This window comes from Copidosoma floridanum, unplaced genomic scaffold (genome assembly GCF_036245765.1).
Source record: "Copidosoma floridanum isolate Cflo_tuat_1 unplaced genomic scaffold, Cflo_Japanese_pri ptg000019l, whole genome shotgun sequence".
NCBI lineage: Eukaryota > Metazoa > Arthropoda > Insecta > Hymenoptera > Encyrtidae > Copidosoma > Copidosoma floridanum.
In genome coordinates this window covers 7,911,747-7,938,934 of record NW_028321896.1, presented here as the reverse complement: position 1 = coordinate 7,938,934, position 27,188 = coordinate 7,911,747, and the positions used below count along the sequence as shown (strand labels likewise).

Here is a 27,188-nt window from a genome sequence, read left to right as displayed (position 1 = left end):
GCTCGAGTGGGGCACGAAACTTTAGCTATCCGGCATCCGCTAGTCGCACGCTGAGTATCGCCTTTAACGTACCATAATACTTGTCTCAACGGCTTTGCATTTCAAAGTTAAAAAAAAAAAAAAAAAAAAAAAAAAATTAAAATAATGATAATAATAATGATTATGTGATTGTCAAATTAAAGTCAATGTTGTGAGTTTAAGGGAAATTTTGTCGGCTTACATAATTTAATACGTGTGTGGAAGCAGTGAAAGGTCGAGAGCGTGGAAAAGTAGAGCTACGCTGGCGTTGAATCATGGCTCGGGGCAACAATCTGAAGTTCGAGAGTTTGCGAGAGCACAATAGCAACAGGTATGTGATGCTGAGACGGAGTAGATGAAAGTGTTTACACAACTTGAATAACAGGTGTACAATATATTCGTCATCTTGTACTTCAAAAATTTTTTAATTTTTTATTTATAATCGATTTTGAGATTTATTAATTATAAATGGTGATTCTACGATTAAAAAAAAAAAAAAAAAAAAAGTGAATGAATAAAAGTTAAAATGAGTTTTAATTCATGTGATTCCACATTCACGAATGCACTAAACTCATTGTCGGTATTTTTGTTTTCATGAGTTTACTACACGACTTTGATTTTAAGTCAAATATAGATTAAATTATTGTTTACTGATCTTTTTCTTACTAAATTTTCTTACGCGTGCGAAATGACTTTGATGTTTTGAATCAACGAGGCAATGACTAATCAACTTTTTTTTAACTTACATTTACCTAGTATGACAGAGTGTATCTTATTTGATAGACTTTTCAAATTACGGTGCTCTTTTTTTCTTTTGATTCGAATTATTAGACATTATATTGTCTGAAAAAAAACTATCCAAGTTTGAATATTTAGGATTTTCCTAAAAAAATAATGTCTCTGATTATAGTATGAGGTTAAAATAAATTTATTAATTTAATTACATCAGTTCTAAATATATTATTACCATCATATCATTTGTATCTTAGGCATAGTATTTGATATTCACGTAACAAAAATATATCTCCTCTTTATTACGACAGTTTATAGAATTGTTGAAGAAAAAATTGCTGAAAAATTTTTTTAACCACCATCGAATAATTGCAATAATTTCATGTAATCAACGTGCTTTTCTGCGTACACCAACTGTGTGGTAACTAAATAACTGGCTCTTACGTGTGCGATTTTACTCGACGTATTGTTGACTTAAGAATTTAAGTATTTTCCACGTGTTTTAATTTTTACCTTTAATGACTGGCAAAAATCGTTACTGGATCAAGTACTTCTTTTACATAATTCTATTTTAATTTTTGTTTTTGTTTGTAATGGCTATTCATGTTTGGCTAGCGAAAATTTTCTAGTGCTTATTACCATTAATTTTTTTTCTTCCTGGTAAAACTAGACTAACAAGATAACTTGCGACAATAATGCCATACTTTCCAAATTGTACATAAGTTTCAAAGTAATGGGAAGAAAAATTTCGGCATTTTTATGTACGTGTCCATCGTAAGTGCTAAACTTTGATTAAACTAAGATTAAATAAAAGTGCTAAGGACTGAAATTTGCAAGAACATAACAAGGAACTAACATTCAGATTCTAATTGTCTATATTAATTGAGAGCATCCAAAGAGTAACAAAATATCGCGTGTCAGTCATTGGAATCTTTCAGTAACGACAGGACGTGTTATACATATTTTTATTAAACCTGTCAAATTTCAAATGTAGAAAATTGTGTTTAAAAAAAATTTTAAGGTTTTTAGTGTTATCGTGGACAATACCAACTCGATAAATGCACGATTCACAAAGATTACATTTTTTGTTGAGAGTGAAAAAGTGGATACTTTTGTGGCGTCTTTTACGTCACTATTTGGATGCTATATCGATTTTTTTGGAATCAAGATTCATATCGTCACGAGGTGTTGTTTTGTTGCTGTACCTCTATGTGCGACATAAATTGAAAAAGAGACGCTGCAGATTATAACGAAATTATTGTTTATCAAAGACACGAAATCTTGATATTTTCCATGAGTGTTGATATTGTAATCAAAAGCATCAATTTTCTACTTACAACTTAATACTGGTACATATATTGTATAACAACTTAAATTTTAAAATAACAGTTAGATGTTGAATCTAAACTCGAAAAAAATACTTTTTTAAGGATTTTATCGCATAACAATTTAGACCATTGTGATTTTAATACTAATTTTAAAAAATTAGTTGAATAAAAGTACTGTACACGCGTAGAGAACAATAATACTTTGGTATTACTTTTTATCATTGTTTTAAGCTAAAATGAACTACAATAAACCCTTAAAAGTATAACACGTATGGTTTTTTGAATGTAGTTGAGTAGGATTTCTAAATCAAAAGCACACCACACCTTTTTCTTTTTTTACTTGTGAAATTTAGAAAACGATTACTTGCTCACACTGCATATCCTTAAATTTTCTTTGTGAAGTGATCCAATAATTGTACTGTTTTGTACCATTTTGTAAGATCCTATAATGTATAAAGTTACAACTTATTTCAATTGATTTAGTTGAATGAGTTGTTTCACTTACCAAACGGCCCCTAGTTTCGGCAATCATATTAACCTTTATTAACCCGTAGAAATGTTCATCTACGATGAGCTTGCAAGCACGAACCTCTCAAGCACTCGAATGGTCTCATGAACCATTGTCCGAAACAGGCAGACCCCTGCAACTCGATGCCGGATATAATATGTATCCCAGCGGCTTACCAACTGCCAGTATCTACACATAGCGAGAGGTTTCACCGCAAGCTCAACCGCGTCGCTCGTTGTATTATAGTATCCGCAAGCTCCAGCATGAAACGCGCACAAGCCATACGATCGATCGTTAATCTGCACCACACAGGCTTCTCCCTATCTCCGTCTCTTTTTAGCGCTTTATCGCCACTTGCGACCCATTGCCAACCGTATCGTTGTACTTAACCTGACAATCAGGACAGGTAGTTTTTGCAAGCGCTGCAGTTTTAGTGCAAGCTTTTTTTTTTTTTTTTTGTTCTGTCACTGATCTACATGTGGAATGTGCGCGGTGAACACTTGATTATTAATTATCAGGTGAGATTTCAATTTACGGGCAAGTTGAGTTGTTTGGTAAAAGTCGAGTGGGTTATCCGAAACTCCTCGGTGTATTTTAATCACTCGAGGGTACATTATTTCGCTTCGTTGTACTGGGTTAATTCAATAAGGGTTACTCTGGTTTATTTTTGGCAACAAGTTTTGTTAACTCGCATATAATAAACTCACCAAAGTGTGGTTCTGTGTATAGTATGGCAAATTCTAAAAAATAATCTCTCATCTTAAAAGATAGCTTTCAAACTATACGTGAAACCATTTAGCGCGATATCACTGGCGTCGCTAGAAAAAAATTGTCGTTTGCATATTATTCACTTTGGGCACAATTATTTTGTGGATTTTTTAATATTTCGAAAGAAAATTTTTTTTTTTTTATTCAATAAAATGCGGTCCTTTTGCTAAATAAATTTTTCATCCATCACTATTTCTAATAAATGCAGCTTTAAATAACTTTTTGGAGTACTTCAACTATTATTTTATTTATTTATTTTTTTTCAAAAATAATTTTCTATTTCAGATTTCAATGCATTTACATTGCTGGAAAACAAATTTGTTAAGAACTCTGTTATAAGTCGTAATCAAAAAAAAATTTTGTTATAAATAGTGCGTTACACTTTTAATAAAAAAATTATGCTTCCATAAAATATCTTTGGCCAAGTCTGATGTTATTTAATTAGATTTCATAGGATTTATTTAATTAAGAAAAAATTAGCACTTTTCCACATTGTTATTTTAAACTTGTTAAAGCAATTAAATAATTTGAATTTATTACAAGCTGCTTTTGCGTTACGTGACGATTGTACAGTATTTCATTGCATTAGTCACGTAATTATTACGTCTGTTTGGACCTGTTGCTGACAGACAATACAATCAACATTTGTTCGTTATGAGAAAATTTTCAATGTCAGTATTTTTTTCTTCGCAGGCTGATCTCCACAGTCAAATTTTTTTTAAAAATGTCTAGCTGTGCACTGTCCAAATCAAGCATTCGTAACATAGTGACGCTACTTCTTCTTGCCTCTCGAGTCTCACGCGAATGAATTGTACTTTGAAGGCAGTGGTGTTTCTTACGTGAACGACATTACGACAAGAAAACAGGTTATTATATTTACAAAAAAAAAAAAAAATTTATTATTGCTTGTCGGCGTGGGCTCGTCTTTATCCTGGTGAACGTGAAAGCGTAAAATCTATTTGGATATTTTTCTTATACTATTCGATGTTATTGTTCTTATATAATATATACTTGTAATGATTTTCACAATATCATTACAAAATGCAATATTATTCCTTTTTTTTAAATAAAAAAAGTAAAAAAATAATAAAATAAAATGAAATAATATGATGCAAGCTAAGCTTAGTAATTAAACGAATCCACGTTGACCATTAATAATTGCCGATACTACTCGACTATTGGTTTCACAACAAGCAAAGTATGAGCCCACGGACCGACGAGCAAACCGCGACATCCATTGCTTAAGCCAAAAAACACGTATGTGTATGCAGTAACGTATAAATGTACAGAAGCAAAATTGCCCGGTGCGAAGGAGAGCGAAACTAGGGAGGATGGTCCTCCCGTCGGCAGGTGGATTGGACTTTGACGGGGGCCGGGAGACCAGCTACTTTGCTCTCCAGCCGTCGAACTTGAGCTCACCGAGTTCCGACGAGATCGGTGGTACCCACTTTTTGCGCGAGCCCTCGCTTGAGCACGGAAGCACCAGCCTCTGTCCTGGAATTTTATATTACTATTGGCACAAGTGAGTTTCGCCCTCATCCTTGTTGCTGCTGATTTTTGTTTCGTTGATAGTTGGATGAGATTTTGGTTGTTTTCGTTTTCATTGTTATTTTATTATTGTTTTTTTTTTTATTAGATATTTTATTTTGATGTTCTAGACTTTGATGAGTAGAAAATTTAGTAGTAGTTATTTATTGCTTCATTTTTTGATAATTTACATAGTTGTTTTGTCAGTTTTAGATTTTATTAGAGAGTAGAGTACATTATCACATGATTTTTCTGTAGAACCATGTTAAAATAATTTTGATTTATTTTTTAATTTTGATTTATTATTTACTTCAATCTTTGTAATATAATAATATGAAAATTGACTATTTGAATTTTAAGTTAGTTTACGTATAAAAGTAATTAATATTTAAAAATTGTAAGCTATATTTTTTAAGAAAAAAAAAAGAAATTTTTTTCTATACAATGTAATGATATTAAAATTTTTTAATTACTAAAAAACTACAAATAAAACTCTAATAAATCCAATTATTCATAGTAAATTTTTTAATTTATTTCAGTATGTATAACAATTTTTCAACACATTAATTGTTTTGCCAAAGTAATTAAATTAAATTATCAAGCATATTTATCTCTGAAAAAGTATTTACAATAATTTATAAAATTACTTTACAGTTAATTTTAAAAAATGTATACAATTTTTAATTAGATTTGAAATTATATTTCTGAAAAAAATTGAATTTAAAATAACAGATCAAACACATGATACGTATGTGTAACGTACGATAGTATAGGTGAGACTCTACGCTCCCTCTCCTCAAATCTCGTAACGAGGGGCCCTAGGGGGCCAAGGGATGGGAAGTGCGAGCAAGGAGAGAGTCTATCGGGGGAGTAGGTACACGACGAGCCTTCGAAGGAAACACACGCGCTACCTTGCCTATGATTACGGTATCATGAATAAAGGTCCTTGAAATAATAAGTGTTGATCCTTCTCGCGAAACACCTCCTTACCAATATCTTCCCTACGTAACGTATGTTTGAAATAAATTTTTGTTTTTCTATACAGATAAATCTAATACATACACATAAAACCAAACTCTAAATAAACTAGAAAGCTATAATTTATGACAATACCGATACATAGCTACTTTATTTAGCAGAATAATTTAAGTTTTACAAAAAAAAATGGAACCATATAATGAATACGTTACCGTGAGTAGGTAAAAAAATCTTGTGATGAAAAACTGGCTTATCAACACTGTCTTCTTTTGTAAACTGCACTGATTACTTATATCGCTCCACAAAATGCGTCATCACTGTCAACTAAGCACCTATTTCTCTTTGCATTATTTTACTTAAAAAAAAAAAAAAACAAAAAACAAAAAAAAAAAAACGCTCAAGTATGCACTTTGAGATCCAAGTACTTGCACAAAACTATTCTCTGAACGAAGAAATAATTTTATTGCTCATTAATGTATTTTCACGAATAAAAAAAAATTTACATTGAAACATCGAAGCCCTCCTCTATCACTACTTTCGAGGCACCAAATTCAAACGGTATCCTCGTCAGAATAATGACGACTGCCACTCAAAACGTTCGATATAACCTCGTCAGCCAAATAAATAAAACTGATGAAATTGCAAACCAATCACAGACGAACACTTTTGCAAGCGAACTTTTAATTTTTATTTACCGATCGTCACACTCGCGCATGACACACACCGAGCAAGGAAGCAGTTGGTCCCACGATATACGATATTATATGTCCACACTTCTTACATATACTTGCAGTGAGTGCGCTGTGCACGAATAACCGCAGAAACGAACGGGTGAGAGGGAGAGAGGGGAATAATTATCGTCAACCGCGGCGTGATGCATTCGTGTGTACATCTACAGCGATCGTCGTCCTCTAGACTTAAAAAAAAAAAAAAAAAGTCAAGATGCAAGGTCTCAGTAAGCCGATGATGAATTATAGAGATTTTACTTGCTTTTATCTTCATGCAAATGCACACTGGCTTCTTACACTTCGTACCGTTGATTTTAAATGTATTAGGTGCTTGCCGCGTTAAAGCTCGCCAAACAATCGAGATCGTTATTTGTACTGCGATGGAAATAGTTACCGATTCGTCACTACGTTCAGAGTCAAAAAAGTAACCCACAATTCTAGTGGTCAACATACATTCTCTAAAAATTCACAGTTTTTACGGTGTACTCGAAGAATAAATTTGTCTTCCAATGTTTCATTGAACGCGTAGAAAAAAAAAAAAAGAAAAAAAAAATTCCAACTGCAAGACGTTAAATTAATTTTAAGCGTAAAACACAAAAATCACCCTGAATCTCGAAACCCTGACCTACCACTTGATACTGACCATCGTATTTTACTACTACATCCAAACCCGCTTGCTGCGATACAGATTTTCTTTCGTCTTGAGACCGAGGTAAGTAAATTTCCAGTCGATCCGTTGCCGTTTTTTCATTGCCCGTCCTTTCGTACAGTTTTAACTCGAGCTCGCTAGACAACTTTATTTTTTACACTCGATCTATTGGCTGCTGATAAAAAAAAAAAAAAAAAATCACTGCGCTCGCAAAGATCGATCCTCCTATACCAGTGAATCACCATTTGTTCAGTCTATTGGTGCTAAGAGTTAATACAAGACGCGCTGTTATCAACATTTTTTAGAGATGGATAACGAGTCGATAATTATGTTTTGCACGGTTGCTGCAATGTCCTATTCAATCCTACATTAATCCAAGGAAAACCAAAGAAACGAAAAAAAAAAAAAAAAAAAAGTAAATAAATAAATAAATAAAACATTTGCAGACCATGCCTATCGAGGAAGCGGCTAATGATAGGAGGCTTCGTGCTGGCGGGCATGCTGCTCGTGGTAGTGCTGGCCAGTACGCTGTACATCAGCGGCAGCAACGATTCTGGGATCAAGAAATCTGATGCCATTGAGGACGAGAAGCTGGTGCCGCCTGACCCCGAGCAGCAGCCACCGGCATCCTGGAGCAAACTCAAGGCGTTCAAACGGGGCGCCGTTTGCGCCGATGGTGCGCCTTGCGCGGGCATTGGCAGGTGAGTTGGGACTGTTTGGCTTGCGACTGATACGGAGTACAGAGAAGGAGCTTTTTTTTTAGGTTTGTGATACTTGCAATTTTTTTTTTTTTTTTTGATAGTGTTAGCGTGTTAGCATTATTAGTTATTTCGATTAAAAACTTTTTACTTGTTAATATAGCAAGTTGTCACTGCGCTTGTGATAAAAATTAGAATAAAAATGATAGAAAAGTGTTGCTGGTATATATATTGCTAAAACAGTAATTTTGATGTCGGTGAAAACAATTTTTTTTTTTCGACAACAATTAATATAGTATTAAGGCTGTAGAGTGTTTTTGTGCCCATAACAAATTCAACACATTTGCAAGAATTTGTAACAGTATTATTTTTGAGTATTTGTTTAATTTACACAAAAACCTTTACTGTTATAGAGGAATACTCGAACGAAACGGATCAGCCGTCGATGCAGCTATCGCTTCTCTCATTTGCAATGGCCTAGTTAACATGCAAAGTATGGGCTTTGGCGGAGGATTTTTAATGACCATCTACGAAAAAAAAACAAATCGAGCTTATGTTCTGAATGCAAGAGATGTTGCACCAGCCGCAGCACATGCATACATGTTCAATAACACTGCGGAGTACTCCTCGCGTGTCGGTAAGTCCAAGCAGTTTTTTTTATTTGTAAATATTGTACTCATACGACAAGATATTGGCTTATCAAAGAAATTTTTAAAATATAAATTTTTTCCATCACAATTAAAATAAAACTAATAATTTACAAGTAGTAAGTTTTTAGAATAAAACTTAATATGTAGATAACTATTGTTAGATATTCATTGTTTATCTAAATATAATTTTTATGACTTTTCATACTCCATGAAAATAAACGTCTAACGTCGAAAAATAATTTATTAAAAATATTTCAATATAAAGCGAGCATTTTATACAACTGTTATTTATGTGTACACACGATTTTAGAAAAAAATACATTTTTTTTTAATTACAAGTTTTTTTTGGAAACGACGAATATTCGAAATATTTTTTGGACTCTAAAAAAGCTAGGTATAAAAACATATTATTGTAAAGCTTATTTAATGTTGTAATAAGGTGGATTGGCAATGACAGTACCCGGCGAGATAGCAGGTTACTGGGAAGCTCACAAGAGATTCGGTAAATTGCCGTGGGCCGAGCTGTTCTATCCGAGTATAGAGCTGTGCGAAAATGGTTACAACTTGACGAAAATTCAATACGAGGGTCTACATCACAATGCCACCAACGTTCTTTTGGATCCAACTTTGAGGTAATTTAACTCTGCATCATTATTTTACATTATGATTTTTTGTCTCCACAAGTTTGCCAGCAAGGCATAATTTGGAACACTTTATTGTCAAAGTGCTAAATATAGTATTAAAATTTATGGTTTTTCAGAAAAATTTTCGTTGATCCGGAAACCGGCACATTTCGCAAAATAGGATCGCACATTCGGCCAAAAGCATTATGCCAGACTATGAGGGTACTGGCCGAGGAAAATGCAACAGTATTTTACAATGGCAGCTTGGGCCAAAAACTCGTCGAAGACATTCAGAAACGGGGCAGTATTATCACGATGAAAGATTTGAACAATTACAAGTGAGCAATCGACTATTTTTGTGATGAAAATATATTGGAGGGATGTGAAAATATTGATAAATGTGTGAATAATTTTAGAGCCAAATGGGAGGAGCCAGTAACCACGGAGCTCAATGACAAAACCAAAGTTTACACAGTGGGTGTTCCAGGCAGCGGTTACTTGCTGTCATTTGCACTGAACGTTTTAGACGAGTTCAATTTCACGCCAAAAGACATCAACAGCACCAAAGCCACAGTTAAAACGTACCACAGGATCATAGAGACTTACAAATACGCCTACGCTTTTAGAACACTACTCGGCGATGTCAAGCTGCCCGCGGTAAGTTTATTATTTTCCATTGCACGTAATATATCTACTCGCTTCAATAGTAACAACATTGGCGCGATGAAGGATTTGTCAACAATGTTTAATGGACAAAAATATTAAGGGCCCAAGTGGTCATTCAAAAGGTATGTTTTATCGTGGGGTATACTATAGCCCGTCTCCCAAAATTGTACAAAACTCCGTTTCCCGAAACCTATACGTATATACATTTTTCATGAACGTATCCATCATTTAAATTAGAGTTGAATCAAAAACAAACATGACAACGTGTTGTTAAACCTCGTTTTCCAGCTATTCAAAAATATAACGACGAAAGACTTTGCACGCTCGATAAAAACCAAGATTCGAGACAATGGCACGTGGAATGATCCAGCCCATTACGGGGCCGAGAAGGTGAACCGCGAGGACCACGGCACTGCCCACATTGCGGTGATCAGCGAGGCTGGCGACGCGGTGTCCGTCACCAGCAGTATTAACATTTAGTGAGTGACACTGGCTGAACAACCAGTTGATTATTGCAAAGCGCAAAAATCGTCATAAATGTTGACACACGAATTCGTGGTGATTGTAGTTTTGGCAGTGGTGTTATGAGCGAACAAACGGGCATACTGATGAACAGTGCCATGGACGATTTTGGTCTGCCCGACCGGCTGAGTTACTTCGGCCTGCCGGCTAGCGAGAATAACCTCATTGCTCCGGGCAAGAGACCGCAGTCGTCGATGAGCCCGACAATTTTGGTTGATTCCAACGGTGACGTCAAAATGGCCATAGGAGCTGCTGGTGGTACTAAGATCACCACGTCCATTGCTTACGTAAGACATCCCAATGTTAACCACAAAAATATATTTACTCTTCAAGAGACATTTTTTTAATGATTTCAAAATGATTTCATCCTGATTTTATGGATTTTTGCGCAGAAAAGTTGTGTACTTTCGTTGAGTTTTTTTTTTTATTTCTGAAAAAATTTAAATCGTCCTATATGATTTCAATTTTGTATGAAACATTTAGGCCGTTTTACGTATTATTTCACCAAATTATTACATACACGTGACAACAGTAAATTCCAATAACGATACTGTTTTGATAAAAAAAATTAATATCCTTGTTTTATTTCGAATCTAGTTAGTAATATTCATTTTTTTACAATCGATACGTAGATTGCAATTTTAGAATAAGTTTATGATCTTATGAAGTTCTTTTAAACCATTGTACGATTTTTTCATACTATATGTGTACATTTATCAATGATTTGAATGATTTTAGCTGATTTCCGATTGATTTCGTTAGGAAAGGTCCCATAGGGATTAAACAGCCTCTTAAAAAATGTGACACTTTTTTGATCAATTTTTTACTCTTTGCAGGTACTAGCCCGATACTTGTGGCTGGGCAACACCTTGAAGGAGGCGGTCGACGCGCCCCGCGTCCATCACCAGCTTTTCCCGATGGAAGTGGCTTACGAGTTCGGTGTGCCAAAGGACGTTGTTCGCGGGCTCCGAGCCCTCGGTCACAAGACCGCGAGGTACAGGGAACGTGGCAGCGTGATTTGCGCCCTGGCCAAAAGCAACGGCACCATTTACGCGAACGCGGACCATCGCAAGGGAGGCGATGTCTTTGGGATATGAGTTGGAGGAAGCAGTGATTCAAAGAGAGTTGCCAAACCAGAGATAATTACGATTATCAAAGGCAATAGTAGTTTGGGAAATTTTTGTGAATTTTTTTCATCCGTAAAATTACGATGTCCTTCCATGTACTTCGAGCGGATGTCGTGGTCCAAACTACCTGGTGATACGGTACAATATATCTGGTGGACGTTCGAAAACAACAAGAACATGCGGTTGTTTGGTCGAAAATCAAAAGCAGATAAAATAAGGTTTTTCTGCTGCTAGTGATGTACTTACTTAGGTAATTTGTGCTAACTGAGTGATATCGATGAATCAAGGGCAATAAAATTCAATGAAAACGCATATCATGGTGTCGAATCGACACGAATCCGTACGTGAACAATTAAAATCGCAATACAACGAGGTGTCAAACTTCAAATAGATATATATTCTTAGAGATACCATAAAAACTATTTGTAAATATTTAATTCTAGAGAAATAAAATATATTGACAGTTTAGAGTAATTCTTGGTTTCAATAAATAATTACAATCTTATTGATAGACAGTAGCTGCCATAATTACTAGAGATTTGCATGTTTCGAAATTAGGAAAAAATGTATTTATATTTCTCTACGTAAGCCAAATCTTACAATACAAAGTATTTTTTATAAGTTAATATTCATGCAAAAATATAATACAGCGCAATGATTAAATATTTTTAAAAGTTCTCTTGATCTTCATCTTGAAAGTGTAAATTACGATGATCTCTTCTGTTAACGTTACTAAATATTCCTAGGTTTTTCAACTTTCATCTTCATAGAATTGAGGTATCGATCTATAAACTTTATCTCTTTTATATAATAATTAGTATTTTTAGTATTTTTCTCTTTATACAGTACATACGTATAATATGTTTATCTAAAAACCTCCAACAGTTAAAGATGATGTATTCTTAGGCATTTTCTTAGTTCAGGATCTGATATTAATCATGCAATGGTTTTAAACTTTAAGAACATTCGTAAACCTATGTCACAAAAATTTATTGGATTTATTTTTAAAATACAAGAAACAGAGAAAATGAATTATTTAGCTCTTTTAGCAAAGAGTGATTGTCATATTAAGAATTGAAAAGAATTTTGGTACATCAAAAACCTTCCAATATTTTGTCAATTATACTACATTATATTACAGTCCAAAGAATTGAATGAATTTTAATCGTTACTAATGTATGTGTTAATTTAATTAATTGATAAATATTTTTTGAAATTTAATGTATTCGTACAGTTTTTTTTTATTAATTAGGTTTTTTTTAAATCACAAACTGTTTTCTTCCATTACTTATTTACTTTACATTTATTTGACATTTTACTGTAAATAATTGAGGATAAATTTCTATAAGCAATCTACACTGAAATTTTTTTACATCTAAGTGTTTAATTAAATTGTTGCGTTTCAAGATTTTTTAGAACATCTATGGTTGAATGATTTTTTAACATTTTTAAATATGTATTGTTGACTTTCTACTCAATTCACAAACTCAACTGTTTCTCTATTTAACTACAGAAATAAAATAATACCAAATTTTTAAAACAACGATTGACTGTTAAGTATTTTTTAATTCCTTCTTTTTATTCCCGATCCATTTTTAATTTTTACATAGCTTACATAAATTGTATAATTTACTGGATCCGATTAAATCAATGGTTTATTTCAAAATTGTGAATCTGATAAAATTAAAAATTAAAATGTACTGGAAATCACTTTAACTTTCATCGTATTACTCAGACTAGTAGTTATCTAACAATTGTTTATAAAATCGAAGAAGCGTTTTAACTTTTAAAGCTTAAAGCAACTATTAATTGAAAATCGTAGAAAAATATCTTCAAATCAAAAATGGACTATATGCAAATCGGCATGATTTTATGGAAAATTCTACAAAAACAATTTAGTTTTTTGTTACTGTAAAAAAAATTATTAAATTAAAAAGGTAAAGACATAACTCAAGGGGTAATTCTAAGACAGTTTTTTGAGTAGTGATCTAAATTTTTTTCTCGTATTACTTACGCGAAAAAGCAATTTTCAGCGCTAATTGTGATAAGTGACACGATAGTAGAATGATTTCATAAGCAAAATGTTATTACACATGTAAAAAGAATATTATTTTAAATAATTGTTCTAGTAAATTGGAGTAATGAATTGTTTTATATTATTTTTAACTAAAAATTTTATTAATTTTGGTTAGTTGAAGCACGCAGATGCATCCATGTGTACGTTAGATTAGATCATTTTTTTCATGGCTTTACGTAATTTAACCTTTAGAAAGGTACCCCTATTTCCACTCAGATGAAGAATGAATTCTAATATGTATTGTGTATCATTAGAAAATATTATTATTAAATGCAAAGAAAAAGAATAAATTGTTGAATTACTTAGTTGTTCTGTTTGATTTTTGACTATTAATTTTTTTAGCAATGCCAATAATATTTTTGAATGAAGCAACTTTTGGAGTGCGTGCTGTTTTTTTATTAACCCTGTGATTAATATTTTATTGTCAGGAATAACTTATTCTAGACCAACATAACTATACAAATAATAAACAAACATCGTAATGAAACCAGTTAAAAAACATTAAGGTTGTTTTCAGTAGTCTGGAAGTTTTATTTATTGAAAGGTTACACTGATATTTGGTTTCATAGTATGTTCAGAAAAAAAGTACGTGTTTGTTAATCACTCAATTTCATACAATCTGTTTTACCATAATTATCGAAAAAAGAAAAGTTAAAAAAAAAAAATATGTAACTTCTGATTAGTACTTATTGTACTGATAACTGTTGTTAATTAGCTTAATAATTATATCTTTCGGTGAAAATGCGCGTCAGCAAATGAGCGCACCGTTTAAGTGATGCCGATCTGAAACTCAACAAATTAGTAACTGAAGTAGTTACTCAACATTTAGCTTTACCAATACCATAATTTTTAGTCAACTGATTCGTTCAGAAAAGTCGATTTGACAATATTCATCATGAATGTGAAGGTTCATTAAAAGTAAGTTGTAAAGCTTAAAAGTCTAATCAATTTTGGAATTTGTTAATTTTTATGCCTCTTGTAAAAGTCCCTCACGCGATATTTAACAATATTTCGTTAAATTACAGTATTATTATCGCAGAGAAGAAATTTCAGCTTGATTTATAGGTGATGAAATCATTTATTTGTACATCTATTATAATATTAAAAGTATAAAATATTTCAATTGAAAAACTAATCGCAACAGATGATATAAATTATTCAGGATACTTGGAAAAAGTGAAAAAAATAAGTTATGCATATTGTACGGGAGGGGATATGCTATGTGTTAGCTAATGCCGTTAGTATATAAAAAGAAGGTAAGCGGCACAGTTCAAGGTAGTACCCAGTTTTAGTTTATTGTGGTGGGATAGGTTGCTTACAATTACCGATTTTCGTGGTAACATCAATTTTAGTACCAAAATTCAAAAACGCTGCTCAAAATATATTGGATGCAACAATTTGTTTTGTGAATAATGCACATCAAAGGTAATGCACAACACTTTTCTCCTCATGATCTCTAGATTTCGATTGTTAAAAACTAATTGAAAATAAAACTTTGAGAACTTCAGATGACATAATAATTATTTTTGAAAGCTTACAACTATCTAACGTAGTATACGTTTAGACAAATAATATGTGCTGTTTGAAAGAAAAATTTTCATAAAGAAATTGAAATCGATTGTAAAGTACAAAAAACTATTTTTTTCAGATTATCCACCTTTTAGATTAGCTTGTATACTGTTGGTCATTATATGTATGGCCAGGATGATATGTAGCAGTAACGACATTAACGAAATGAAAGGTAACAAATCCAATACATTAAGAGTGAACGAGCCAAATGCATCACGAAATTCAAAGCAGCGAGTACTACATTATTGTAGTAAAATCGATAAGCTTAAATACTTTGGAGTTTGTGTTCATGGATCACCCTGTGCTAAAATCGGCAGGTAGTTTTTTTTTCTGCTTAAAATTATTGTTTTTTTTTCCTTACATGTTGTAAACATGATTGACAAAGTGGTTTGAACCTGTTAAAAATAATAGATGACGATTTCTGTATTTAAAATAACAATTTAACTTTTATTTAGTTAATTACATGTTTTTTCGAAACAAATAAAACCTTTAGTTCACGGTTTCAGTTATTCAGTATTATGACGCAAAATTTGTGGAAATCATTTCATGATTCTTGATTAATTAAAATATGTAACATGTTTATTTAGGAAAATCCTGAAACGAAAAGGATCAGCCGTCGATGCTGCTATCGCTTCTCTCATTTGCAATGGACTAGTCAACATGCAAAGTGCAGGTGTTGGCGGGGGATTTTTAATGACAATATACAAGGAAAGAGAAAAAAAAGCTTTTATCATGGACGCAAGGGAAGTAGCCCCGGCTGCAGCGCAAGCACGCATGTTCACTGGCACTAACATTGGTAAGCACGCATAAAGTTAAAAAACATATAAAAATCGTTTTGAAAGTTTACGAAATACCCTTTTCGAAAATCAAAAGATAAAAATCATGCGTTCGTTTCCCAACTTGAAAGTTAATTTATCTACTAGATAATATTAAAAAGAGTTGTTTCCAAATTACTTTTAATTAAAGTTTCTTGAAACTTTGGATTGTTTTGCGCAAATCGTTAAGGCGACTTTGTGATTGCCCTGGTCAGATGCATGTAAGGGGCGAACACTATTGTTCCTACCGAGGGCGCAGTAAACATCAAAATGTTGAAAAAAAAACACCCGAGGTAGGTAAATAATTTTTTTCGTTAATTGACTTAATTTGATAAAATATTAAAACGTTAAGATTTGGCTTATGTTAAGAAAGTAGTATGACAGCAAACTGAAGAAAATTATAATATATGTTCACAAAGCGTATAATTGCTACACTCTTTCACTACTGCCAAGTTGAAATTTTTCACTGCAGTGCTTCTGTACATTACCGACATTTAACCTTTTGCTATAAAAAACGTGCATTTCTCTCATTTAAAAACCTTCGAGCAAAAACCACACTATTGAAAAATTGTTTCCAATGTAGGGAAAGGCGGATCAACAATAGCAGTACCCGGAGAGATAGCAGGTTACTGGGAGGCTCATCAGAAATTCGGAAAACTTCCGTGGGCTGAGTTATTTTATCCAAGTATAGAACTTTGCGAAAATGGTTTCAATATGACAAAATCTCAGTACAAGAGCCTCAATTACAATTCCACCAAAATTAATTTGGATCCAACTTTAAAGTAATTTGTATTTATGTAACATTTACACACGATTCATATGTGGATACAAAATATAAACGCTCAAAAAATTTTACTCTTGTTCTTAGAGACATTTTTGTGGATCCAGGAACTGGCCAATTACGTGAATGGAAATCTCTCATTAAGCCAAAAAAATTATGTGAAACACTGAGAGCACTTGCTGAAAGAAACGCAATAACATTTTACAATGGCAGCTTGGGCCAAAAACTCGTTGAAGACATTCAGAAACGGGGCAGTATCATCACGATGAAAGATTTGAACAATTACAGGTAAGATGCTCAATTTAATGATAAAAATATCCCCAAAAAAGAAAAAATATATGTAAATTTAGTAAAATTTGTTAGAGTAAAGTGGAGAGAACCAATAACCATCGAACTAAATGACAAAATAAAAGTTTATTCGGCAAACGGTACGGCTACTAGTTACATGCTGCCATTAATGTTAAAAATTCTGGACGAATTTCATTTCACGCCAAAAGATATCAATAGCATTGAAGCTACAATTAAAACATACCACAGAATGATAGAAACATATAAATTGGCTCATGATTGGACAGTTGTAACGATGTATCATAGTGCGGTCGGTTTGTATACTGTTTACTTTAAGTTGATCTTTTACATATTAGAACAACCAATATTTTATACCCCAAGTATGTCCAAAAGTAATAAAAGTTTAGCAATATACAAAAGTTTTTATTAATATATACACATTATTTAGTAATGCTTTTGGTTTTAACATCTAATGTTAGTATAGACGTTTCGAATGTAGTGATCGTTCCAACAAACATTATTTTTATTGTTCAATGTATATCAAACATAGTTAGTCTAATAAATTATAAAAAGTAAACGTCATAGAAAAACCTCATGCGCATTAAACTTGTTGAGCTTGTTTGAAGTTATTTCATTCTTTGGATTATCTTTAACCTGCCGACATTTGGGTCATTTATTTAATGGCATACTCTAACAGAAACAATAATATTGTATAAATTATTTTGCAGTTTATTCAAATTTTAAAGTCCCCTTTGCAATTCGAAAATTTCGTAAAATATGCAAAACAATATGTGAACCAGAGTACAGAGAGTAGTAGTCCCGGTCGCTATGGAGTTTTACTTGATCACGTGGAAGAGAAAAAACATGTATCATACAATGCGTACCATGGTTCGGAACACGTTTCGGTGATCGGACAAAATGGGGACATGGTGTCTGTTTCTAGCAGTATTAATAATTGGTAAGTACCAAAAAGAGAAGAAGTACATTGACAATTACCAATTACATTGCACCTAAAAATATTATTGTCCATTGTGGTGATTGTAGTTTCGGCAGTGGTGTCGTGAGCGAAAGAACAGGTATATTGATGAACAGTGCCATGGATAATTTTGGCTTGCCGGGCTGGCAAAATTCCTTCGATGTACCAGCTAAAGAACTTAACTATATGGAAGCAGTCAAAAGACCACAGTTATCAATGAATCCAATGATTCTAATTGATCGAAATAACAAAGTTAAAATGGCAATAGGAGCCGGAGGAGATTCTAAAATTCTCACGTCGATAGCTTATGTAATTACGAGTTATAATAGTATTTTTTACGCATGACAAAAATTTTTTACATTTATCAAGGCTGTAACTAGTCTCGTACTTATTCAAAAAAATATGAATAAGTTGATAACTTATGAATAAGTTGATGGTGTCAACGTATGATTTTATCACTTTTGATTATTCATTATATGAGTTTTCCTTCCCTATTCTAGTTGGAATACATTTTTATATAAATCATATAATATAAAAGTATTACATAAATGTCCGAATAAATAACGAAACTGAGTAAAAAATTAAAGAGAAATCAAAGTTAAACTCTTGGTTTGTTGTGTTTTTTAAATTCAGACATCAGTATAATTATGCAAGAGAAAATAAAATTTTTTTAGCTTTTTTTCTGATTTTAATAATATTTATATCTTACAGATCATTAGCAAAAGATATTTCTTAATTAAAAAATTTCAATCGATTCAGTCGTCTTAAATAAGACATTAAATAAAAACCAATTTTTTGTAATAATTGTTGAACCATATAAATGTATAATAACATATTCTGTATGAAAAAAAAATCGGAAAAATGTTGTCTCTAAAGCTGAACGAATTATTTTGAAAAATTGTGTATTTCTTTTAGGTAATAGCACGATACTTATGGCTGGATAAGGACTTGAAAAAGGCACTTGACGCGCCTCGTGTACACTATGAGCTGTTCTCAAGAACAGTGGCCTACGAGTCTAATGTACCAAAAGATGTGATTCTCGGACTAAAGAAGCTCAAACATGAAATGGTTGAAAACAAAAAACGTGATAGCATGATATGCGTTGTGACCAAAAGTAATCGCACTACTCACACAGTTAAAAATCATCACAACAGCTGTAATGGTCGCTGAAGAACTTGGAAGCTAACAGAAACTGTTTTAAGATCGAATACGGTGTCTATACGTTTTAAAATTTTACTTCTTCGATAATTTTTTTAAACATTTGGTATTTTTAAGTATAAGTAGTTTCAAGTTAATTTTAACAATGTAGATCATACTTTTTTCGTCTCTATTGTCATAAAACAATTTTTTTATGTCTTAATAAAAAAAATTATATTTTTTACCTGGAATATTGGCAGGACAATTTTTTTAGTCTGTGATCATCGGACGGCGATGTTTTTCGTTGGAAAAAAGTGAGGAAGTCATATTCTTTGCCCAATATTAAAAACAATTTTTTTGCATACTTTTTCTTACATTCAGACTTACTTGATGTATTATTAGAATTAGTCTGAGTAACAGGAAGAGTCAGATTATTGAAGGTAGTGTTAAAAGACAACTTGATTTTATTAATTCTTGGTTTTCGTGCAAAGTATATGATTGAATCTAAACAAGAAAAGAACACGCCTCATAAATGTTTCATTGCATGGACTTTTTTTTTCTTCTGTTCACTCATTTGTTAATCGTGAATGATGACTTCGTTACCGCTGATTTTATGATAATTAAACTCAAAGATCAATGTGGTACTTTAATCTGTAAGTAGTATAAGATTTGAAAGTAAATTTCTAGATTGATAAAATAGTCATTGAGAAAAATTAATGGAAAATCAGAAATGTTTATACAAAAATGTAAAATAATACTGTAGACAGTCTCGAATTTCATACTAAAAAAAAAAAAATAAATAAAAAATGTAAAAAACCAAAAAGTTATTTGAGACCTTGATTATTAATGTGGATTATTTGAAATTCTAGTTATAAAATACTTTATGAACTATTTTGGAAACAACATATTTATGTATTAAATCACAGGTAGTTAGGAAAAAGAAACTATTCATTAATATGCTAGTAGTAAGACGCTTTGGTTTATTCAAATAATGCGTTGGTGACTGAGTTTATTAATATTAAAATAAATTATTAGTTAGTAATATTTATCATGTAAAAACGTTGTATCTAAGAAGACTAATCTAAACTAATTCAAAAATTTTCAATGATATTATAAAATAAATTAAGTATATGGAGGAAAAAATGTGAAATTTATGTGCCAACGGCCGGAAAAAACAAATTTCTTCTTTCCGGCTGCTGGTATTGCAATGTTTTAAATGATGACAATTTGTGTGCACGATTTTATGTGTATAATACATAATTTACAATGGATTATCTATAAAATTGCATATTCTCTCTCATTGCTATAGAAAATTTTTATTTAGTGGTGAATTAAAAAGATTTTGCTAGAAACATTTTTTTAAATTTATATTTTTATTAAATTTACTTAATTTTTCGTTCAAGTATTGTATCTTTTCCAGCGCTAATTCTATTACGATATACATTGATGAGAAACCTCAGTGCTTGTGTTATCAGACAAATTGTTGTGATTATTACTTTTCCGGTAAGGATATCGTGTGTGTAGTATTATTTGTTTGAAGTAATCGAAATCATTCAAGTACACATATTTCTAATTATAAGAGATAATGCAATGATTAAATTTATACGCTCTATTGATAGTGATGGATAAGTACTTATTATTTTATTGTATTTCTTGGAATATTATCTGGTGTCACCTATTTAGTTAGATATACCTGATTTATTTATTTAACTTTTACACGGTCACCAGTAGAAGTAGCATGACGACTTGTTACGGTAAATGCGGCAACTGTAAAATTGTGTATGATAAAAAATCATTTTTACATGTGTTATAACACATGCAGTATTCGCAGGGAAAATTATAAAATATTTATATAAAATGATTTCCAATAAGTACGAAAAAAATGTATCAACACCGAAAATTAATAAAAAAAGGTCAACAAATTGTTTAGCCGTCGACTCTTGGATTAAAAACATTTTTTAAATATTAAATATAATAAAATAATTGTTGGTGGAATTATTACCGTTAAAAAAGAGTAAAAATATTTCAAAGATACATTAAAAATTTGTTCGTAGATCAGAAAACTACAACAGTGTTCACTTCATTAGCAAATCATAATAACTGCCTACGTATACGTACGCGTTCGATTTAGCTCGCACCAAACCCACATGGTCGGTTAGCACTACACACACCGAAAGTTCTCGAACCTTCTCTAGTATATCTCCCCTTTTCACAGCAAACGAAACAATTTCGATTTTTGCGTTACTTTATGAAATATCTTTTTCTCAGTGATAACACACGGTGGCGATGACGCGATTTTTTTTTTACGTAGCTCTTATCATTTTATCTGTTTTTCTTTGTCGTAGCGCGTATACGTGTACAAGACGAAAGTGTTTATAGGTGATTCAATCAACTCAGTGCACGTGTCGTGTGTATCATGTTGGTTATTTATGATATTTTTTTTTATAGCTAAAGGGTCGTTCGGCCTGTATACGTGATCTCTAGCACGTCTATTATCTATAAAACTCTTGATCTTTTTCTGTATCACATTGCACCCTCTTCCTCTCCATCGAACCACAATAGCTGGTCGTTGGCCATACGAATTTATTTTCTGTCCCTAATTTCGACCGTTACGCGAATACGCGTCTAAATATCTATATATATCTTGTTTGTTGTGGATACACCTTCCCTGTATACTTATCGGGCACTGTGCTGTCGGGCGACTATGTTGACTGAAACTCTCATCCAATGAATAGATTTGTCTCTTCTTATCCCCGCCTTTTTTTGATAAAATTCTTTTTTTTTTCATAAAACACGGTGATTGCAAGTATTAAGATATTTCCATAATATATGCAATGGCGGATATAGAAGCTACAACAGTGCGCGGAAATCTCTTTTTTTTAATATATATTTACATTTCCTTCGTGGGATAATGTATTATTTCACGTTCCCGCAAGTTATGAAAACACAACACTCGAGGCGTGCAAATTTTCGCAAGTTTTGCAAGTCTTGGGCACAGGCTCTCGTATCTTGTGTACAGAAGCATGTGCCATATACGTTCTAATATTAGAGATAGAATGCGCGCAGGTGTGCTTACGCTTACGTTACTTATACGTGATTCTTGGAAACTTGTAATCGTCTCCGTTTTCCTTTGTTTTTAAAAATATTTGGTGAAACGTATAATAAATTGATGGGAGTAGTTTTCTGTCGGAAGGAAAAACAAAAAACTCACTTGTGAAATAAAATGCCATTAATACAATATACTGTTAAGTAAAAATATGTTTCTAGAAAATGTTTGTAAACACATATGTTTGGATGTATGACTTCGGTTTTGTTCCAACAAGGCTTTATTTCTTTGTTTCACCAATGAGACATCGATTGTCAAGAAAAAATTAGTATATTTTAATTAAAAACTTAATTTACAGTTGTTGTATTGTTTTCTTATGAAAACAAACTGATAAACTTAGTGACGATTTGGGACATCACCTGACGAATGCACCTCTGACTCAAGCGACGATTTAAACTATATGTTATATTTTCAAAAATGTCAGGAAAAAATACAAGGTCATATTTAACCACTAGTAGTTGAGGACGGAAAATGCAACATTGTATACTTGGTTGGGATGACTAACAGTTAATGTTTTTTATTACTAATTTTTTTATGAACTGTATTGTAAGAGTATTATGTTGCAATACATTGAAAATACTATGATAATACTAGTACCTTCTCAAACAGATTTTTTTCTGAATTAAATAATTTTAGTTATCAACAGTACCTGATCTTAAAATTGTAAATTTTGTTACCATTTAATACACAGGACTCTTCATGATTGATACGCTAATACTTAACACAGGTAGATGATAAAAAATTTTTTTCTCAAAATTAAATTGTAAGCTACAAAAAGTAAATATTTTAAACGTTCAACACTCAATTTTCTTACTTCTAATGTTGCTTAGGTTACGAATATGCACACATAAACTGTTTTTTGATTCAATAAAATATGGTTAAAATGTAATGAAATGAGAATAACCTCATAAATAATTTAGAACACCACATGTACAATAACTTATACAACCTCGTAAGTATGCAAAACTTTGTATGAATTATTTTAAATGTTTTAATTTAAATTGTTAATTACCCCTCGAAACGTCAATGTAGGTCCTCAATTTAAAAAGTCACTCTATGCTTCAAAATAATAACTATTCGTGCAAAGCTCGACTGTTCCATTTTTTTAAATTGTTTTAGCATAGAATACGTAATATTCAAACACTTCAAGTGTTTAAATAATCGATAGCTAATAATTATCACTGAAGCTTTTCTAAAGTAAAAAAAATTGTTTTAAAACAATTAGATTTATAGTGCCCGTATATATTATTTACACGCATGTTTCCGATTGTCTGTAATTTTTAAGAGTTGTTAACTAATAAAAGAAAACGTGCCTGTATTGCTGTCGTATTAAAATTTATACTAAAATTATTATACATAAATGTAAAAATAATGTATATAAAGACTTGGGCACGAATACTTTTTCAAATTTTTTGATAGTTATATTAAAACAATTTTTTTTTTTAAATTATATCTCACAACGTAGTGCTTGACAAAAATTTTGCATATGAATGAAAAAAACAATTTAGAAGAGAGAAATAGTCAAAGTACGTAAAAAAATGTTTAAATATTGTATTTCGAGGACTTTACAGTAAATTTTAATATTTAATATTAACAGCACTTATTTGCTAAAAAAAATTGTTTCTCAACATTGTACTATGAATGATGATGAATAAAAACGTTTCTTACAAAAAAGAAAAAATACATTTTATCCAGGAAAAATAATTTTCCTTCAAAGTGTTAAAATCCATAAAATAATTATGCATCAGTCTATGTACCTATACACCTTTATTTCAATAACTCTTGTAATTTCCAGTGCTATGTATTTTATTTTCGTAAATATACACGCTTCTTTGGAGTTAAAAATAATACCTTTACCAATATTCTTGCAGCATTCAATCAAGGTACAGCAATACATATACGAATACATTATTACCTACGCGTTACACTGCTGCAAACAGCGATCACCTATGAGGAAGGCTGGTGTTGAGCTGTTCAAGGTATACAAAACACATGTACATGATATTATGTGGCCGATTCACTTATTCGTCATTGAGACAATTGATACAAGATAAATTAAAAAAAAAAACAAGAGAGACAAAGAGAGAATACTTAACAAAGGGAGTTGCAAACTTTTTTTAATCGTCGTATAATGGAAACACTATTTATTTTTATCCGACAACTTATTTGTACAATGGACAATGGTTGGATGGTACGTTCGTTTATACTTTATGAAGGAACGTATACTGCAGAAGCTGGAACGTTTCGTATGCGTTTGTTCTCACAGGAGCTAACAACGATCATCGAACGATCGAACGAAAATCGGAAAAAAAAAAAAAAGATTTCCTTAAGCCGTTGGGCTTTTCTAGTAAGAGGTTTTTCTATACAACAGTGCAATATGTGTATTTTAAATGTTTAATTTACATGTGATTGCAGTAAATTGTTCAAAAATGTTATTGAACAATTTAGTATCAACTTCCGGATCATCGAGTCACGTGTCATTCGCACCAATCGCACCTGCTGTTTATCGTTCTGTTGTTTGTATACCTAGTAAATTAATTAGAAAGAATAGGTAAACGTAAAACTGACGCAATAACATGATGTAGGTGTGATATACGTAAGATAATAAGTACCGTGAAAAGAAAAGAACCACCTCGACTGACAGCAGTTGTGTTTACGAAGGGGATCCTATTAAATTAACTATTTAAATAATTAAGTAAGTACTTATTAAAATTAAGATGAAAAAAAAGGAAAAAAATAGAAAAAAAAAAAAAAAAAACTAGAAGCGGAGCCAGGGGGGGAAGGTGCAGATGTTATTGCGACGCAAACGGCAAGAGAGAGGAAGAACATCAGCTAGAGTGTACAGAACAAACAAGGACGGGTAGAGAAGAGCTGTAGCTTGTTATTCTGCGGCGTAGAAAATAACACTGCAGGGGGAGGGGAGGGGTTATTAGTCCGAGGGAGGGGAGAGGGAAGCGCATGCGTGGCCGGTTGCGCTTATAAAAGGAGCGGCGCGACGGGACCAAAACAGTATTGAATTTTCATCTGCTGTTGGAGCAACAACGGAGCGATTGGACAGGGTTGATTGATCGATTGGTACTCGACTTTTCTCTGCACCGAATTTTCTGGACGGCAAATCGATTACACAGTCACACAGTGAGTAATTCGTCTTATCGAGTTGTTTAAACAGTAAGGCAAAGAGCCATTACCTGCGCTCACTCAGCATCAGCATTCAATTTGCATTGCAAATTAAAAAGCATACAAAGAAAAGTCGGAGCACAGCAGCAGCGGCGGTGTTAGCTCGAGGGTCGTACAGAATCAGAAGCAACAACACCATGTCTTCCTCATTCGAGGATCATTTCGACGAGTACGATTACTACAACTTTGACCACGACAAGCACATTTACACCGGACACGGCGGCAAGCAACGTAGCAAGCGCGAGGCTGGCATGCATACGAATCAATTTGATCCAAACGGACATTCCAGAAAAATCGTTACAAAACTTATGAACTCTGAGCACAACAAGCGAGTCATCAAAAGCAAGTAGTCCTATTGCGAGGTGTCTCTGTAGCCGTTATTGTGTTTCCTACTAAGAGAGGTAAATTTTATTTATGTTCACTTCATTGTTTTTTTTTATTCCACAATCGTACAACATAGATCCAAAAAAGAGAACTCGCCAGCTTTTGCATAATAACATATTAACCTCGGGTCTCCATTTACGGTACCTATATAAGTACTTGACTTATTTTTTTCTTGTTTACTTTTTTTAGTCTTCAATTGTCCGCAATAACATTGGTAGTCGGTGGCGCTACGAACGTTCTCGTACTCGTCTCTCTGTATTATATATATATGTATCTATTGCGGGTCACGGACAAACGCTTCCACACTCGGTATACATAGAAAATGTTTTTCTTTGTTCGTATACATTTTAAATACTTGTATTGAACGCGTCACCTGATCTGTTCCCACGTAAGCACTTGGTCGTTCGATTTTATCTTTTTAAGTATACCAGCTTTATATCAATACAAACATATATATGGATAGCGGTAAGCGCGTACGTAAATATCGCTGTTGCCAAGCGCGGCGGCGGCACTCAATTGTTTTCTTCTGTTGCTCGTGTTGCTTTTTTTAATTTGCTCGACTGCAGTTTTTTTGTGTAAGTATATGCGCCAGGTATGCGCGTAGAAAATAGATAAGTATAAAATTTTCTGCAGTAAAAAATAAATCCGCATTGAGTTTTACGGTTTAGTTTGGCAAGCTTTGGATTGTCTATCTTGGATCTATGTTAAATATTTTCAAATATAAACAAAGATATTTAAAGGTTGACCTCGTGATTAAATATATAATTTTTTTTGTTACAGGTTTTTGTGATGCTCTTTGCTTAGGAACTAAATATCCAGTTGAAAGTCAATCAGCACTAAAAGAAATAAGAATCACAAACTAGATACATAATGCAAGGAACATCCAAATTGGACACAATTACGCGACAGTTGTATTGATAAACGCATTTAAGTTTATTTATTAATAATCATAGCTTCGAATCATATACTTGCTGTTACTCCGAATAACTTGATGTATAATTATCGCGTTTTTTTTTCTTTAGCGCCATTAGTACACCGTACTCGTATGCGAGTTTGATAGAAGTATCATTCTTATTGAGAAGTTTAATCCGAATAAATCACCTTATTATATAATCTCATTGTAATCGTGATATTAATTGCTAGGATATCGTTTTTTCTAAGGTTTCCTCAGAATTTTAAGCGTAAAACGACTGAAATTAGTTAAGGATTCCTCTTATTCGATCGATACTGTAGAGCGAGACATAAAATAAAAGTATTTAAAAATTAAGTAAAAAAATGGTTGTTTTTTTTATTTCTACAAACCAAATGTGTTGCCTACTGATTTCTTTTTTCAATAAATAAATTTTACCATGATTT

General features: G+C 32.4%; 3 protein-coding genes across 4 annotated transcripts; all 3 read left to right on the top strand.

Moving 5' to 3' along the window:
- Positions 1-54: 54 nt before the first annotated feature.
- LOC106639301 (scoloptoxin SSD14) lies at positions 55-13,065 on the top strand. Of its 2 annotated transcripts, XM_089592875.1 has the most exons (11): positions 2,897-3,104; positions 4,048-4,220; positions 4,644-4,876; positions 7,683-7,937; positions 8,348-8,571; positions 9,024-9,216; positions 9,345-9,545; positions 9,624-9,864; positions 10,162-10,352; positions 10,442-10,682; positions 11,232-13,065. In XM_089592875.1, the coding sequence occupies exons 3-11, from the start codon at positions 4,686-4,688 to the stop codon at positions 11,490-11,492; spliced, it is 1,998 nt and encodes a 665-aa protein (XP_089449001.1). In that variant the 5' UTR covers positions 2,897-3,104; positions 4,048-4,220; positions 4,644-4,685; the 3' UTR covers positions 11,493-13,065. The 2 variants fall into 2 exon arrangements, with proteins under 2 accessions (XP_014208314.2, XP_089449001.1); XM_014352828.2 differs by lacking the exons at positions 2,897-3,104; positions 4,048-4,220; positions 4,644-4,876 and adding an exon at positions 55-349.
- Positions 13,066-15,303: 2,238 nt separating this feature from the next.
- On the top strand, positions 15,304-19,198 carry LOC149374527 (scoloptoxin SSD14-like). Its single transcript, XM_089592541.1, has 8 exons — positions 15,304-15,485; positions 15,756-15,964; positions 16,567-16,765; positions 16,852-17,052; positions 17,128-17,366; positions 17,860-18,010; positions 18,097-18,337; positions 18,944-19,198. Exons 1-8 carry the CDS (start codon positions 15,304-15,306, stop codon positions 19,196-19,198), a joined length of 1,677 nt encoding a protein of 558 aa, XP_089448667.1.
- A 6,075-nt stretch (positions 19,199-25,273) lies between these two features.
- Positions 25,274-27,185, top strand: LOC106639312 (nuclear protein 1). The gene is made up of 3 exons (XM_089592513.1): positions 25,274-25,406; positions 25,508-25,849; positions 26,613-27,185. The coding sequence occupies exon 2, from the start codon at positions 25,586-25,588 to the stop codon at positions 25,796-25,798; it is 213 nt and encodes a 70-aa protein (XP_089448639.1). The 5' UTR covers positions 25,274-25,406; positions 25,508-25,585; the 3' UTR covers positions 25,799-25,849; positions 26,613-27,185.
- The last annotated feature ends 3 nt before the right edge of the window (positions 27,186-27,188 follow it).